Source organism: Microchirus variegatus (genome assembly GCF_963457635.1).
Source record: "Microchirus variegatus genome assembly, chromosome: 4".
Lineage (NCBI taxonomy): Eukaryota > Metazoa > Chordata > Actinopteri > Pleuronectiformes > Soleidae > Microchirus > Microchirus variegatus.
In genome coordinates, this window is record NC_139805.1 from 35,551,437 (window position 1) to 35,569,642 (window position 18,206).

The following is an 18,206-nucleotide window of genomic DNA, read 5'->3' on the forward strand; positions in this document are numbered from 1 at the left end:
GCAGCTCCTCCCGGTCCCTCATGAATCATTCATGTGTTCATCACCTGTGTGCTCACTCTCTCTGGTCCTGTGTATCCACACACACACACACACAAACTGCTGAGTCACTCTTCCAGGCCTGAGAATCTGTGGTAGGTGGATGAACGTCTGTAGAGGCAATAGTGCTGAATCATGAAGATGATGTCGAACACCACGGAGAAAAGGCCCAGACCGAACTTGGTGGGGTCGCCAAATATCAGCCCCCACTCGTCTGAGGAGACACGGAAAGACAAGTCATCACCTTCTCTACTCAAAAGGGATAGTTCAGGGTTTTTAAAAAAACAAAACAAAACATAGTTTTAAGAGATAGTGCGCTCCCGCACCAAAGTCCATAGAGAAAATCTGCGTTTTTAGCTCACAGGGAATCAGGGAGGGAGCTGCTTATCTAACTGCTGCCTCGTGTGGTCACTTTGTGTCACTGAGGGTGATGCCGACTATTATGATGGTTCATTTCCTGAATTTCAAAAATTCATTAAAATTATTACTTGAGCTGAACTAAGATTTTAAACTGCTTAAGTGACAAAATAAGACATTTGAACTCACTGAAGGAGGCAGCAGTGGATCAACAACTCCTGTGTGCTGTGATGCAAGAATCTATTATTTACTCTATTATTTATGGGGTTTGGTGCAGAGATTACAAAGTGACATGAGCTTCAGTTTACAGTCAGAAAAAGTGAAATACAACAGCAAACATGAAGCACATAAATAAACGAGATGGCAAACCAGTTACCAGATAATCTTCTTTTCTACTTAAAAAGGACAGTTCAGATGTATTTGTTTTCGAGTGACAGAACCAGACACTAAATCAATGAAAAGAGAAAATAAGTCGACATTATCTCAAGATAATGAATGAGACATTTGAGCATACAGTTGGAGGCAGCAGTGGATCCTAACTCCTGTGGGGTAGAAATCTACGATTTTCTCTATGGACGTAAATGCAGAGATTACAAATTACACAAACTTCACTTTCTGGTCAAAAAAAGCAAAATAAAATATGAATATGTATACGACAGTTATTATTGTGTGTTAACATGTTAATTGAGACAGTGTACGACAATGTTTACCGTTGTTGTACGACTGTAAGACCATCTGTAGGATACTGAGGAGTCCTCCTGTGAAGTCCAACAACACGTTACCAATGCTCCAGCCCTCAGTGCTCTGTCTCCTGTAGTTCATATACGCCTGCAAAACACACACACACATTAATTCTGGACGTCATGTGACTCTGTTTATTCTGCCATGTTAGCAGAAAAAGCCTCTATAAATATGAACGGCACCAGTTTGTGTTTCAAGCTTTAAAAAGTTCACTGTGGACTTTTTAATCCACACAGATTAAGGAGTAGATCACAAGATGTGAATATGTAACAAAATAAAACAGAATTCTAAGATTCAAGAATACAGAGGAAAAATAATCTGAATTCTGAAATTCAAGAATACGGAGGAAAAATAATCTGAATTCTGAGATTTAAGAATACTGATGAAAAATAATCTGAATTCTGAGATTTAAGAATACTGAGGAAAAATAATCTGAATTCTGAGATTAAGAATACTGAGGAAAAATAATCTGAATTCTGAGATTAAGAATACTGAGGAAAAATAATCTGAATTCTGAGATTAAAGAATACAGAGGAAAAATAATCTGAATTCTGAGATTAAGAATACTGAGGAAATATAATCTGAATTCTGAGATTAAAGAATACAGAGGAAAAAAATAATCTGAATTGTGAGATTAAAGAATACTGGGGAAAAATAATCTGAATTCTGAGATTAAAGAATACGGAGGAAAAAAAAATCTGAATTCTGAGATTAAAGAACACTGAAGAAAAATTATCTGCATTCTGAGATTAAAGAGTACTGGAGGAAAATAATCTGCATTCTGAGATTAAAGAATACTGAGTAAAATAATCTGCATTCTGAGATTAAAGAATACTGGGGAAAAATAATCTCAATACTGAGATTAAAGAATACAGAGGAAAAATAATCTAAATTCTGAGATTCAAGAATACAGAGGAAAAATAATCTGCATTCTGAGATTAAAGAATACTGGAGGAAAATAATGTGAATTCTGAGATTAAGAATACTGGAGAAAAACAATCTGCTATCTGAGATTAAAGAATACTGGGGAAAAAATAATCTCAATACTGACATTAAAGAATACTGAGGAAAAATAATCAAAATTCTGAGATTATAGAATACAGAGGAAAAATAATCTGAATTCTGAGATTAACGAATACTGAGGAAAAATAATCTGCAATCTGAGATTAAAGAATACTGGGGGAAAATAATGTGAATTCCGAAGTTAAGAATACTGGAGAAAAATAATCTGAATACTGAGATTAAAGAATACGGAGGAAAAATAATCTCAATTCTGAGGGAAAAATAAAAAGGCAGATCTCAGATTATTTTCCACACGTGACCCAAATCCTCTTCCATAAATACGTATACATTACGATGTATACGATATGTTTATACTGCCCCCTGGTGCTTTGCAAGAGTATGGGAACAGCCAGCGAGGATATTAATCCAGAACTATCGCACTTTTCCGATAAACTGTCCCTCGTTCTGCTCCAGAACATTTACACGTCACAATAAAAGCACAGAAATTCAATAAAAGTTACACTCTATGCGTGTGTGTGTGTGTGTGTGTGTGTGTGTGTGCGTGTGTCTTACCTGCGGCATATACTTGACCAGAGTGATGGCCAGTTTAATGTAGGAGAAATAGTAGAGATAATCCAACCAGCTGATCTTATTCGCCACGGCCACAAACAAACTGACCAGAGCAAACGTCCAGGCGACGATCAGCAAGAACCTGGCCGTCCACGAGATCTTCTGATCTCCTCTCTGTGTGTGCCGTTAGCAACAGTTAGCATCACCAGATTATCAATAATGTCATTATACAATTATATATATAATGTTTGCTGCGTCCTCCGTCGTCTCTCAGACCTGACAGAGGGAGTGTTTGTGTGTATACAGCAGCAGAGCGGGGACAGACACTCACGTCATAGACGACAGCCTGGCAGGCGTAAACCACACACAGCAGCAGAGCATGAAGACTGAAGAAGACGTCACTAGCAGTGACAGGGTTAATGCCGTTTGGTTTCAGCTGTATGAACTCCTCCTGCAGACAGACACACACACACACGCACACAAACAGCGTCATGTACTAGTGCGTTCCAGTTGTAGTCGGAAGATGGAAATTTACGATCGTTTGTGAGGTTACTATGACTTTCCGAGGTTGAAACCCGATTTGAAGGCGTGTTCCTCAACTCTGAAAGTCACGATTTCTGACTACAACTGGAGCTTCTGATAATCTAAATTCTGAGATTAAAGAATATTGAGGGTAAAAAAAAAATCAAAATTCTGAGACTAAAAATACTGAAATCTAAAAAAAAATCAAAATCTGAGATTAAAGAATATTGAGGGTAAAAATAAAAATAAAAATTCTGAGATTAAAGAATATTGAGGGTAAAAAAAAAATCAAAATTCTGAGACTAAAAATACTGAAATCTAAAAAAAAAATCAAAATTCTGAGACTAAAAATACTGAAATCTAAAAAAAAATCAAAATCTGAGATTAAAGAATATTGAGGGTAAAAATAAAAATAAAAATTCTGAGATTAAAGAATATTGAGGGCAAAGAAAATCAAAATTCTGAGACTAAAATACTGAAATTTAAAAAAAATCTCAATCTGAGATTAGATAATATTGAGGGTAAAAAAAATTGAAATTCTGAGATTAAAAATACTGCAATTTCCAAAAAAAATCTAAATCTGAGATTTAAGAATACTGAGGGTAAAAAAAATCTAAATTCTGAGATAAAAAATACTGAAATTAAAAAAAAAAAAAAAACTTCATCTGAGATTAAAGAATATTGAGGGAAAAAAAAAATCTAAATTCTGAGATTAAAAAAAACAAATCTAAATTCTGAGAAAAATAATCTGAATTCTGAGATTAAAGAATATAGAGGAAAAATAATCTGAATTCTGAGTATATAGAGATCAAGTATTGGGACAAAAAAAACCTTTGAAATGTACACTTAAACGCCACCCTTTAGATTAGATTAGATTAGCGGGAATTATTTTCCATGGGTAAATAAATTCCTGGTCATAAAATGTTGGTGGAAAAAGTGTTAGGATACACAAAAGGATATTGACTAATTATTGTTAAACTCTCTGCAAAAAATAAAGATATTTTTAAATACAATAACACAACTGCTGCTCTTGGGCTCCTCCCCCATTCACCACAACCGGCCTAGGCAGCTGTTAAATTCAGTTCAGTTTAGTTTCCTCTGCTCGTGTTTGCTCATAATATAAACTGAATCTCTTAATAATAAAAGCGTGAAGTTTCCTGATTTACTGAGTAAATATCAGATAATGTATGCGATGACTTTAACCTGTACAAATAAAGTTTGAGTTGAAAGAGGAGGAGGAGGAGTTACCTTTATATACGGAACCCAGAAGAGTCCGATATTAAAGACACTGTACGCGATGAAGCCGGTCAGGTTCAGAGCCAGGAAGTCAAAGTTCAGGCCGACGACGCTGAGAACAAAAAACACATTTAAAGGCAATTTCAGAACAATTACCCACAAAAGTATGTAATAAAGTGTAATTAAAAGCATCCAGGACAGAGAGAGAGAGAGAAAACTACCTTTTCCTCTTCCAGTTCTCCCAGGCTTGTGGGTAGAAGGACACAGACCAGGCCAGGAAGTAAATCCAGCCGATGATCTCGCTGAACACAAAGAGGATTCTGCTGTGGATGACCATGAAGCGGATCCTCACGTACAGACTGAAGGACACACAGAGAATCACAAGACACATGAGCAACATTAGCTCGTATATATGCACTTCTTACACGTGTCAGAAGAAGAAAAATAATAACTGGTATTATGGTCTGTATTTATAATAGAGCTTTTCTAGTCTTTGATGAGCTGCTTTACAACTACACCTCACCCATTCATAAGCTGCAACATGGGGCTCAGTGTCTTTGCTCAAGGACACATGTAGACGAGCAGAGCCAGGAATTTGAACCCACAACCTTCCAGTTGACAAGACAACTCACTCATTCACTCACTCTCCCAGACAGTCTCTCACTTAAACTCTCAGACACACTCACTTACACTCTCAGATACTCACACTCTCAGACACACACACTTACACTCTCAGACACTCTTATACTCACTTACACTCTCAGACACACTCACTTAAACTCTTATACTCGCACTCTCAGACACACACACACTTACACTCTCAGATACTCACTTAAACTTATACTCACTTACACTCTCAGACACACACTTACACTCTCTTATACTCACTTACATTCTCTTATACTCAGTTACACTCGCAGACACACTCAAACTCTTATACTCACTTAAACTCTCAGACACTCACTTAAACTCTTATACTCACTTACACTCTCAGACACTCACTTAAACTCTTATACTCACTTACACTCTCAGACACACACACACTTACACTCCCTAACACTTTCAGACACACACACTTACACTCTCTTATACTCACTTAAACTCTTATACCCACACTCTCAGACACACACACTTACACTCTCTTACACTCTCAGACACACACACTTACACTCTCTTACACTCACTTACACTCTCAGACACACTCACTTAAACTCTTATACTAACACTCTCAGACACACTCACTTAAACTCTTATACTAACACTCTCAGACACACTCACTTAAACTCTTATACTCACTCTCACACTCACTTAAACTCACTGACACTCTCACTTATACATACTTTCTTATACTCACTAACACTCTCACTTATTCTCTTATACTCACTCACATGCTCAGACACACTGACTTACACTTTCTTATACTCACTTACTCTCTCATACTCACACTCTCACTTACACGCTCTTATAATCTCAGTCACTCACTTACACTCTTATAGTCACTAACTTACACCCTCAGACACTCACTCACTGACACTCACTTAGACACACTCACCCTCATACTCACTTAAACTCTTATACTCACTTACACTCTCAGACGCACTCACTTAAACTCTTATACTCACTGACACTCTTATACTCACATACACTCTCAGACACACTCACTTACACTCTCTTATAATCTCAGTCACTCACTTACACTCTCTTATAGTCACTCACTTACACTCTCAGACACTCACTCGCTGACACTCACTTAGACACACTCACTCTCTTACACTCTCATACTCACTTAAACTCTCGCTAACTCACACAACTGATTCTAATGATTCATTTAAACCCAAAACAACTGCTTTACAACTCACTATTTTGTGAGTTTGTGTCACATATAAAAAAAAAAGGTCACGCAGCCGTGCCATGATGACTCCGCCCACGTTGAGGAGAAGCTATGAAGTCGTGGAAAACGACGCGACTGAAACCAAACGGAGTAGAGCGATCTGTTTTTCAGCAGCTGCCAAGTGATTTAATTATTATTGTTGGCCTCCAGGTCCAAATTCCTTGTTTGCGTGAGTGTCTGCAGACGAAGAAGCGCCGCGGTGCATCTGAACTGCTCGACGCCTCATATTAGCTTAATTCTATGCTAATATAAAAACACAAGGCTGTTGATTCAGGCTTGTCACGCTTGTGTGTTTTAGACGATTGTTCTTCCCGACTGCGAACTGGACGACCTTCTATCTCACGCACGTACCTGTTGAAGTCTGAGTTGTTGCTGAGCAGGTGCGTGGTCACCTGACCCACGCCGTGAGCCGTCACGTTGAAACTGACCGAGGTCGTCTCCGCCGGCAACAACACCTGCACCGAAGAAAACCACGGGCAAAGTCAAGACTTTGTGTGTTTTTGATGACATCGACTTTAATAACAGTCTCTAAATATCAGTTTAGATGAATTATTGTCTTGCTCTTTAGACTCTTTAGACTCTTTAGACACGTATAATCCTTCACGTGTTGATGTTTTTACCTGCTCAGGCACCGTGATCACACACGTGTAGTTGGAATTGGACGTGGACGTGACGTTGAGCTCGATCACAGCCGACAGGTTGAGAGGGGAACTGGAGATGGACAAAGACGTTTAGTCAGAACATCTGGAGCTACCCACATCTGGACTTTAACTCTTTAAAGACATAGAAGAAGCTACTGAAACACAAAAACCCTAAACAACCAAAATAGTAAGTAAAACAGTAACTGTAACATTTAACCTTTAACAGCACGTGTTACTCTTCTGCCCAATAAACACGATGCTTGCTCATCTGAAAACGGACCACGTTATCGCACTCATTGACGTTTTATTATCTCGCATGGACCAACGAGCAGCAGCCACGTGGAGGTCAAAGTGTGGAAAACACAATTCAAACGCAGCGCAGCGACAGTTTCTATGGTTACCTGGAGGTTATGGAGATGTTGGCTTGAGAGTTCTGCTCCAGCGTGATGGCATCAGGAGCAAACAAGTACACCCTGGAGTCTGGAAGACAAACGGAGAAACTCGGCTTACACAGATGCTAACTGATCACGTTAACAATGACTCTATGCTAAGCTCTTTGCATCGATCTTCTGATGCAATTTGGACACATCACTCAGTGATATGACCTGGGGCCATCAGGTGTTTCGGGCTCTTTCAACATCAGACGCCCTCACACAGGCGACCCAACCAGGGGTGATCAGGCCTACAGATCTCCCCGCTTGATCCACAGCCTTCCAGAGGTCTTCTCTGCTTCATCTGTGACATTCTCGATGGTTCTTCTCTTCTGCCGCCCTCAATGGAGCTCAGCCATCTCCTTGTTTGATTACTTACACCAGTGCTTTTCTGAATAATAATACATGTATTTATAATTTTACTTCATTATGAACATTAGGTGATTTCAAAAGGCGCTTCAGAAGCAGGGGTCTTCATAACTGAAGAACCAGAATTATTCAGTTCCGGGACTAAGAAGCTCCAAGACCAGGATTCTGAAGAAAATCCAGAACCAGGATTCTGAAGAAAATCCAGAACCAGGATTCTTCATGTCCACGACTGAAGATGCTCCAGAGCCAGAGTTCTTCAATCCTGTAACTGAAGAAGCTCCAGAACCAGGATTCTTCAGTTTCACAACATAAGAAGCTCCAGAATCAGGATTCTTCTCTTCCAGTTACAAGATGCTTTCGTTTTCGCAACTGAGGAAGCTCCTTGAAACCAGGATTCGTCAGCTCCAGAAGTTAAGAAGCTCCAGACACAGAATTCTTCAGTTCTTCTGTTCTAAAGAAGCTCCAGAACCAGGATACTTCTGTTCCAGTTCCAAGATCATTTAGTTCTGCAACTTAGGAAACACCTTGAACTAAGATTCTTCAGCTCCACAAGTGAAGAACCTCCAGAACCTGGATTCTTCAGTTCTGCAACTGAGGAAGCTTGATTCTTCAGTTGCAGAAGTGAAGAAGCTCCAGAACCAGAATTCCTCCCTCCCAGAACCAGGATTCTTGTTCTGTAGCCAAAGAAGCTCCAGAACCAGGATACTTCTGTTCCAGTTCCAAGATTATTTAGTTCTGCAAATTAGGAAGAACTTTGAACTAAGATTATTCAGTTCTGCAACTGAGGAAGCTTGATTCTTCAGTTGCAGAAGTGAAGAAGCTCCAGAACCAGAATTCTTCTCTCTCAGAACCAGGAGTCTTCAGTTCTGTAGCTGAAGAAGCTCCAGAACCAGGATTCTTCATACTGGTCCAGTTCCAAGATCCTTTAGTTCTGCAACTTCGGAAACAAGAAGTGAAGAACCTCTAGAACTTGGATTCTTCAGTTCCAGAAGAAAAGAAGCTCCATAACCTGGATTCTTCCGTTCTGCAACTGAGGAAGCTCGATTCTTCAGTTGCAGAAACGAAGAAGCTCCAGAACCTCAGCACTTCACTTCCATAGTCAGGGTAGCTCCAGAACCAAGATTATTTGGTTCTGCAACCAAAGAAGCTCCAGAACCAGGATTCAAGTATCACATTCTCTTCTTTTAACTTTAAATAATCAGTAAATATAGTATTTATAAAGTTAGTCACCAGAGATGTTTGGCAGAGTCCACAGCAGCAGCAGCAGCAGCAGCAGCCGAGCAGAGAAACAGCTCCTGGTTAAAGCAGTCATCTCTGCAGAGTGACAGACAGACGCTGCAGCCTGCAGGACACACAGCATCACAGCATAGATTAGATAATATCAGATCACATTAGATTAAATAGAAATGGAACAGGAAGTTTCTGGGGGGGGGAAAAATCTGGAAATTCAGGTTCCAATGGTGAAGAAACAAGGAAGATGGGAGGTAGAAAATATGAATGACAGTGAAAATTTAACATAAAAAATAGAGCAATAAAAACATAAACGAGAACTACTTTTTTTAAATATACATTATACTTAATATATTATATTACACGCATAAATCTCTTTCATTTAAATTTGGGAAAATCCAACTGCTGCAGCAGGAGAAACACGTTTTTAAAGGCAGTTTTAAACGTTTTTAAAGGCAGAACATTACAAAAAAACATTAAAAACATGTTCTGTGTTTTTCTAATAAAACATGACCAGAAAAACCTCCACATACCGACCTTTAGAGCACAAATCTGGCTCCAATTAACACATTTAACGAGTCGTTCTTTGCCACAAACGCTTCGTGTTCAATGACACGTTTAAAAACACGCAGAAAACAATGAAAACTAAGCAAAAAAAAAGAGCATAAAAACGTTGTTTTAAAGTCGTACATTCACGTCGCTTGTGTCAGAAATCAGTCAGCAAACATCACTATCAACTCCCCGCAGCTGTGTTGTTTACCCTACTTCCTCATTGGTCACGAGCGTTTTCTTCTTCTGCTGCTGCTTCTTCGCTGCTCGCTGTCACACAGCTGCGTTTAACAACAGCGCCACCAGGCGGACCGCTACGCTCTAACCGTTACGTCCTCCGGTTAGATTCAAGCTCAAGCCGTTCATTATGGAGGACGAGCCCTGACATATCAATAAATACATAAATAAATGCAAAAATAAATAAATACAGAAATGTAGAAATAAATGTAAAGCATATATTTATTTATTTATGTATGTATGCATTTATTTAGGTATTTATTTATGTATTCCTGCATGTAGGTATGCGTTTATTTAGGTATTTATGCATTTATTCCTGTATTTATGTATTTATGTATGAATTTATTCCTGTATTTATGTATGCATTTATTTAGGTATTTATGCATTTATTCCTGTATTTATGTATGCATTTATTTAGGTATTTATTCCTGTATTTCTTTATTTATGCATTTATTCCTGTATTTATTTATTTATTGTTATGTCAGGTCTGGTCCTCCACAGTTCACAAATAAGGTTTACTTACATAAATAGAGTATAATATAATAAAATATAGAAAATTATATTAAATATATATATTAAACTATCATATGAACTAAAATAGCATCAGAAAATACAATATCCTGTATTTGAATCCACATTTGCTGTTAATTTAATGTCTATACTTTATATTTATTATTTTTCTACAGTGCATGTTTAATATTATATATTATCTTTACCCGACTGACTAATAAAGGACTTTATTATCTTAAAGTAATTAAAAAAAAAATTATATCCATCCAATCAGGTGATTTTGGCAAGTATAGGGCTGACATTGATTCATTTATATTATTATTATGATATTAAGATATATTTGTGACTATATTTCACAGTGTTGCTTATTTTGATAGAATAAATAAACATATTAATGATACAAAAGGAGTCAATAATGAACACAAATTGAGATAAATAAGTAATTATATCTTGATATTAAATGGTGGGCCGCATAAAATCCATGAGGGGATTAGAAAAGACAACAGCAGTGACTTGTGTTTATTATTTAATTTATTTTAACATCATTTTATCACATAATGGTGTATAATAATATAAAAGAATATATGAAATCTATGAATGAAAGACTCCTCCTCCATGAGGGTCACATCCTGTTAGTTCATCATCATCATCATCATCATCATCTGTGTCAGTTTAAAGTCAAACGTTGGGCACATTCGGCTTCGGTGACGACGACGCTGCTGCTCCTCTTGGAATCAGGTGAGGAGGAATCGTCAAAGCAGCTGCTCCTCACGCTTTAATGCTCCTCACGTCTCCTCAGTCGGACTCGGTCCAAACCGACTGCACAGTTTAAGTAAGAACCGGTGAGTTTCACTTCAAAAGTTCCTGGTTCACCTTCGGCTTGGGTTTCAGTGCTGGGAATAATAAAACGTTACGACCGCTGGTTCTGTGGGAACGCGATGGGGTAGATTTGGCTGTAGTGGTCCACGAAGTGGACCTCCAGGCCCTCGGTGATGTAGTCGGCCAGGTCTGAGAAGTCCTTCTTGTTCTGAGCGGGCAGGACCATGCAGGTCACACCAGCGCGACGGGCCTGACGACGACATCGTGACAAAAGGATTTTTATTTATATTAAAAACACACACAAAAACATCGATAATGCGCAGTATTTGCTGTTGTTGCTGTACTTACAGCGATGGTCTTCTCTTTGATTCCTCCCACTGGAAGGATTTTGCCCGTCAGCGACACTTCGCCCGTCATGGCCAGGTTCTGACGCACCGGCTGATCGGTTGCCAGGGACAACAGCGCGGTGACGATGGTGCAGCCGGCACTTGGTCCGTCCTTAGGTGTCGCCCCCTAGAAACAAAGGTAAAAAACCAAATCAGCAACAGTCTGAGTCGACTTAAGTCCACTTTAAAGGTCCAGTATGTAAGATTCAAGAGGGTTTATTGGCTATATGACGCCTAATTATGTTTGCAGAAATGTATCATCACTATAAAATGTAAAATATTTGTGGTTTTCTAGTCTTTTTTATGTTCTTTAAGCGAGGGCCTTGCCGTCCGCCATCTCGTTTAACCTGTGTGTGATTTGCATTTTCAAGCAGCTTTCTAAACAACAGCTCAGTGTCATATTTGTTTGTTATTATTTAAAAGGTGTAGAACCAGAAATACAAGCTGTGTCTCATTCCACGATCTAGAGACTGCGTGAAATGAGAAGGTCAAACCCGCACAACTCACGAGTGGTTCCCCTTCTTCTTCTTCTTCTCCTATTAAATTCCAGCAGACTGTATGTACACCAAGAGGCTAAACACTGCCCTCTACATTTCAAAGTCCTGAATCACAGTTCTCCTGCCCCTCGAAGTCTGACCACTGATTTGCGCTCTATAATCGGCCAAAACATCCCACAAAATCAGGTATGTTTACACATATCTGATGTAAAATAAACATATTTAACAGTAGTATAACTAATACTAGTAGAATTTTGTGATTTTAGTGTTGTACCAATTTTGTGATGATTGTTTTTGACTTTGTGAGTCACCTGCCAACTTTGAAGTCTGTCATGTGACCTGTTACGGACCTGGACAGTTACGCCGCTAACAGACAGACATTCCTTGCATTTATAGATAGAGATAGACAGAGTTAGCTAGAACGATAGATAGTTAGCTACATAGAACGCTAGGAAAGAACGCTAGTTAGCTAGATATTACGACAAAGAGATAGAACGCTAGAAAGAAAGCTAGAGAGATAGTTAGCTAGAGAAAATGCCAAAAAGAATGATAGAATGCTAGTTAGCCAGATAGAATGATCGATAGCTAGGTAGACTTATAGATATAATGATAGAATGCTCGTTAGCAAGATAGAATGCTAGATAGACAGAACGGTAGTTAGCTAGATAGAACGCGAGTTCACTTGATAGAATGCCAGATGGATAGAAGCCTAGTTAGCTAGATAGAACGCTAGCTAGATAGATAGATAGATAGCTAGATAGCTAGATAGATAGATAGATAGATAGATAGATAGATAGATAGATAGATAGATAGATAGATAGATAGATAGATAGATAGATAGATAGATAGATAGATAGATAGATAGATAGATAGATAGCACTAGTTATTTAATACTAGAACGCGAGTTAGCTAGCTAGATAGAAAGCACTGCATCTCCATGGTTACCTCAGGGACGTGCAGGTGCAGGTGGGAGTTGACCAGGAAGTGGTTTTCCGGTTCCTGGTTCATCAGGAAGGCTCGGGCAAAGGTGGAGGCGATCTTTGCACTTTCTTTCATGACGTCACCAAGCTGACCTGTGACCTCCACTGACCCCTCCCCTTTGAGCTGGTCTTTTCCCGGCGGACGGCGCACGGACGTCTCGATGAACAGCGTCGACCCACCTGTGCAGAAACACACCCGACGTTTGAGACAAGATATGGTCTTAGGTTTTGGTTTAAATCTTGGAATGTTCATTTCCCAGACATCACGTCGTCATTTGCTCGCTCTTGTTTTAACTTTACTCGCTCATTGTTCTGCACGGAATCTCACATCAACAGCGGAGAGAGTTTGTGTGTGTGTGTCTTACCCATGGCAGTCCACGCCAGGCCCATGACGACTCCTGGCGGTGTGACGTCGTACATGCGGTCCACTGTGAAAATAGGTTTACCCACATACTCCTGCAGGTTGTCGGGAGTAACCGTCACCGAGGTTTTGTCACCGCTCACGATACTGAACGCCACCTTACGGAAAACCTGCCAGAGAGAGAGACGTAGACAAAGGTGTTGACACACAAATCCTAACTCTGATAAGTCTACTGTTGTGTCGGTTTTTCTCTGGGTTTTTTCTCCAGTATTTGACCTTTTCTATTTGCTTCTGCAGGTTCCTGACTCCAGACTCTCTGCAGTACTGTCTGATGAGCAGACTGAGGGCGTCGGGCGAGAGGGAGGTCTTCTCTTCGGTCAGTCCACACAGAGTGCGCAGCTGAGGAACCAGGTAACGCTGAAAACACACAAAACACATCCCATGAAAGTGTCCAGACCTCAGTACAGCTCTGAAAGTGGCTTAAATACTCGTAAAATCCAAAGTAGAGCGAGTTGGGCGTTACCTCGGCGATAGCTAGCTTCTCCTGAGCCACATATCCAGACACATTGATCATCTCCATCCTGTCTCTGAGAGGCTCGGGGATGGTGTCCGTCACGTTGGCCGTGCAGATGAACAACACCTTCGGTGGAGAAGACAGAAATGATAAAGTGACCATATACAGTAAAAAGTTAATTGGAGCTGCGCGGCAAAGGGAACAGCAGCAGATTCGTGAAAGTCCTAACCTTTGACAGGTCGACAGGAACATCCAGGTAGTGGTCCAGGAAGTTAGCGTTCTGCTCGGGGTCCAGGAGCTCCAGCAGTGCAGAGGACGGGTCGCCCTGGTAACCGCGACCCATTTTATCCACCTGGTAACAACACGTTAAAAAACTGTTTTAAGTCCTGGTACAGCAGAAATCTCTGTGAGATAATATATGTATATTTTTACAGCTTCCTGAGCGCCACACTGACCTCATCAATTAGCACCAGAGGATTCTCCGTCTTGGTTTTCTTCAAACACTGGATTATCTTTCCAGGCATCGCTCCGACATAAGTCCTCCTACACACACACACACAAACACAGTGTTAAGAAAACATTGTATTGTATGTTTATGTTTAAGTCGTAATGAAGCTTCTCTTAAATGTTAGTTTTGCTAACGCTTCAGTGTTTAAAGTTTTTATTTTCGTTGCATGGAAAAGGTCAATCTTCACAGGAGTGATCCTAGCTGGAGAAAGACAAGTGAGCCCTCCACATTTACACCTCCTCCAATAGGCAAGGAGTCTGCCATTCCAGGCCGTGTTTTCACACCTCTTTGTCTATCGGGGGTACGGACACATGAGCCGCTTCGTGTGAAGCTTGTCGTGTTACCAGAAACGACTTCCCCCACCTGTGTCCTTTAATCTCAGCCACGTCGGTCATTCCTCCCACGCTGAACCTGAAGTACTCTCGGTTCAGAGCTCGGGCGATGGAGCGAGCGATGGACGTCTTCCCGACACCGGGAGGACCGTAGAAACACAGGATCTTCCCCTGAGTGGAGCCGCGCAGCTGACTCACTGCGATGAACTCCTGCAACACAGACGCACAACAACAACAACAACAACAACAACTGGTGGTTGAGTCAGGGTCTCATTTGGGGGTTGAGTTGATGTTTAACATGCAATAAATAATGGACATGGAATATTACAAGCCTATTATACATTCATCACCTTAAGTACAAAAATGTACATTCCGAAAAACTGCTATTTGACATATTTTTTTTAATGCATAAACACATTTTTAACACTAAAAGAAACACAAAATATGCAATATTTCCGATACAGTGTTTGATAATAAGAAATGCTTTGGAGGGACAACACAGGTTAGGACATGTCACTGATTACCAGCAATAATGATTTTTTTGTTTTATTATTTTTGTGGAGTGTGGTTTACTCACACTCGTCACCTTAAGCGCTAAAAATGTCCCATTCGTATAAACTGCAATTTTACCATAAATTACTTCACTTTTAACCAGTCCCGATCATAAAAACTAAGTAAAAACATTTTTTTTGTATTTTCTGAATCAGTTTACACTCACCATTTATAACAATACACTGCCACCTACTGGAGGATCAGCAGAATTACATATATGCCAAACAGGAAAAGCTAAATTTAAGGCCAGGGCCTCAGAATTCAACATTTTTGCATATCAAGAAAAATGTATACTTAAGGTTTTAGAGTAAGGAAATGTATTATGTCTTATGCTGTAGAGACATACAGTATGTGTGTATGTGTGTGCGCGATCGTACCAATATGCGTTTCTTCACATCATCCATCCCATAATGATCTTCTTCCAGAACCTCATTGGCTCTGTCCAGTAGCAGGTTCTCCTTGCTGTAGGTTCCCCAGGGCATACTGGTCAACCAGTCCAGGTAGTTACGGGTCACACTGGGGAAAAAAACGACACAACACAATGATAACAGCCAAAAACAGAAGTTTGTAAGTGGTTTTTTTGGGGTTCTAACGACATATTCCCGACGATTCTCGACCCACTTGAACTCTGACGAGTGGTTGTCCAGCAGCGACAGCTTGTTGAGCTCCTCGGTGATGACGTCCATGATGTGCTGGGGGACGGTCCTTTCTTTGAGTCGCTCTCGAAACTTCTCCTCGATGGCTTCTTTGTCCTCTTTCTCCAGACCCAGCTCCTGGAAACAGCCACACACACACACACACACATATATGTATGCACTTTAGACCAGAGGGAGCAGCAATAGCAAGAAATAGATCATCTTTGTTTGGTTATTGTGTCACATATTAATCATTCGAGTCACGTGACTCAATAACAGACTTTATCTCAGGCGGTTTATGCCGAGGAACAAAATTAGTATTTTTTTTGATGCAACGTTGGTCCAAAGGGCTGTCACCTTTTATCCAAAATATCACACATTTGTTCAAATTTGGGACTTAGTTAAAAAATACACAGCCTGGAAGCACCACAGACCACCACTGTTCTCTTCTCCCTCTCCTGCACCGTTCGTCGCTCTGCGCTTCTGCGTCTCCAAGCGGTCTCTTCATATCTAAAGCTGACTGGATCATTTATCTACGTGTTTTATCCCCACATAAAAATAATAATCTTTGTGACGAGGATGGAAACGTGATGATGACAGACTCTGAAGAGTGGTGGTCTTAATCTTTGTGAAAGAAGACGCTTTAACGCTGCAATTAAGGGAATAACAGATGCATCAGATGAGCTGATGTCTTTATTTAACCCCTCAAAGAGAGAGAACGTTCTCTGGTGTGAAGTGAATGTCGCGGGGAGTTCATAATCTGCGCCACACGCAGCCCGCCAGGCTTATTATACACTGGGGGAAACCCTGTAGTGTGAATAGTTTCAGACACAGATGGACAACATCCAACCTTCTTGATGATCTTCAGCTGCTCCTGGAGCAGATACTTCCTGTGCGTCTGCTTGATCTTCTCCTCCACCTGTGGACAGAGCATCGATCACAGATCAGCGACTGAGGACGAAGGACGAAGCCTCACGGCCGACATGTGTGATCATGACCTCTGACCTCTCTGCCCAGGCGTTGCTGCAGCTTACTCAGCTCAAACTCCTTCTTCAGCAGAGACAGAGCCTTGTAGAGACGCTTAGGGATCTGAAGGAGAGGCAAACGAGAGACCTTTGATATACTGATGTAAACAAAGCGTATGAAAGACTTCATTCAGATTATCAACCAAATTGTTTAAAAACGCCTCAAAAACAGCGGGAAACATAATTTTAGAGACCGATCTATAACTGATCTAAGACCACATACTGAAGTGGCTAGGGTTTCAAAAATGCCTGTTAATTTGCAGGGAAAGTTGGATCCAATCTGGATTAAGAAAAAGTAAAAGTCACATATGAGTGGAGTGACTTGAGCGAAAGATTTACACGGGATTATTGTGGTATGGTCGTAAATAATCTGACTGGGGTTGGGTTTAACAAATGCAAATCAGCTCTTGTGTTAGCATGTTAGCGTGTTAGCGCTCACGTTGATCTCCTCCAGAACGTCCTGCAGCTCGTGCGACTCTGCTCCCGTCAGCGCTGCTCCCATGTCGCTCAGGTAGATGGGATTATCCACCACTCTCTGACCGGCCTGCATCATCTGAAGGACCGACTCTCTGACACACACACAGATCTTGTTTGATTAGGAGTTAACCCAGGGCTGTTTATAGGGACTTTATATTTGCCAAAGTAAAGAGAAATAATGATTACACAACACGACAAATCAAACAACACGTTATTATTCCAGAACATGAAGAGCGAGCTCTGGATCCGTGTCAGCAGACTGACCTGTAGAGCGGGTTGAGAGCGATGATGTCCCTGATGGTCTTCACGATCTCGGCCGTCAGCGCCTGCAAAACAAACACACCCCCAGGGTTGTTGTTTTTGTTTTTTTTACTTCGAGACCATTGGGATTAACGCCAACACCGCGCTGACGTATCACAGACCAGAGAGAGCGTCGCTCGTACCTTGACCTCCTCGGTGACGGTGAACTGCTCGTGTTGAACGTTGTCCACTTCTACCATCAGGATGTCAGAGGAGGGCAGAGGCTGGAGCTCTGGACTCAGATCTATCTCTGAAATCTGACCAAACACAACAAAACAGCGGATTACTATCCTGGTTATAGTTCTGCTGGACAACTTGGTTATTACTTCAAACTGTCTGCTGCACTTCTAGGCTGTATATTTTGACCTTGAATAGGTTTTTGGAGGACCTTTGGGACATCAGTGGTGATACACAACGCTATTATTTATTGTTCTTCAACTATCAGTGAAGGAAAAATATATACACATACATATACACAACATTTGCAACCCTAGTAAG

At 40.5% G+C, this 18,206-nt stretch overlaps 2 protein-coding genes across 2 annotated transcripts in view; both read right to left on the reverse strand.

The window, feature by feature from the left end:
- Positions 1-63: 63 nt before the first annotated feature.
- On the reverse strand, positions 64-9,782 carry ctns (cystinosin, lysosomal cystine transporter). The gene is made up of 11 exons (XM_083887675.1): positions 9,717-9,782; positions 9,027-9,138; positions 7,398-7,476; positions 6,976-7,066; positions 6,707-6,810; positions 4,686-4,823; positions 4,477-4,576; positions 3,038-3,157; positions 2,710-2,880; positions 1,104-1,221; positions 64-250 (listed from the first exon to the last, which is right to left on the reverse strand). The coding sequence occupies exons 2-11, from the start codon at positions 9,106-9,108 to the stop codon at positions 105-107; spliced, it is 1,149 nt and encodes a 382-aa protein (XP_083743801.1). The 5' UTR covers positions 9,109-9,138; positions 9,717-9,782; the 3' UTR covers positions 64-104.
- A 1,113-nt stretch (positions 9,783-10,895) lies between these two features.
- lonp1 (lon peptidase 1, mitochondrial) overlaps positions 10,896-18,206 on the reverse strand; it is a gene marked incomplete at its 5' end in the record, with an annotated part of 10,142 nt that continues 2,831 nt past the window's right edge. Inside the window, 16 exons of the mRNA XM_083888647.1 lie at positions 10,896-11,391; positions 11,490-11,654; positions 12,970-13,184; positions 13,370-13,535; positions 13,642-13,782; positions 13,889-14,005; positions 14,109-14,231; positions 14,335-14,422; positions 14,751-14,929; positions 15,649-15,787; positions 15,893-16,044; positions 16,757-16,825; positions 16,912-16,995; positions 17,371-17,500; positions 17,673-17,734; positions 17,852-17,965. Coding sequence (XP_083744773.1) covers positions 11,233-11,391; positions 11,490-11,654; positions 12,970-13,184; positions 13,370-13,535; positions 13,642-13,782; positions 13,889-14,005; positions 14,109-14,231; positions 14,335-14,422; positions 14,751-14,929; positions 15,649-15,787; positions 15,893-16,044; positions 16,757-16,825; positions 16,912-16,995; positions 17,371-17,500; positions 17,673-17,734; positions 17,852-17,965 — 2,103 coding nt within the window. The 3' untranslated portion in view covers positions 10,896-11,232. The remainder of the gene's footprint in view (positions 11,392-11,489; positions 11,655-12,969; positions 13,185-13,369; positions 13,536-13,641; positions 13,783-13,888; positions 14,006-14,108; positions 14,232-14,334; positions 14,423-14,750; positions 14,930-15,648; positions 15,788-15,892; positions 16,045-16,756; positions 16,826-16,911; positions 16,996-17,370; positions 17,501-17,672; positions 17,735-17,851; positions 17,966-18,206) is intronic.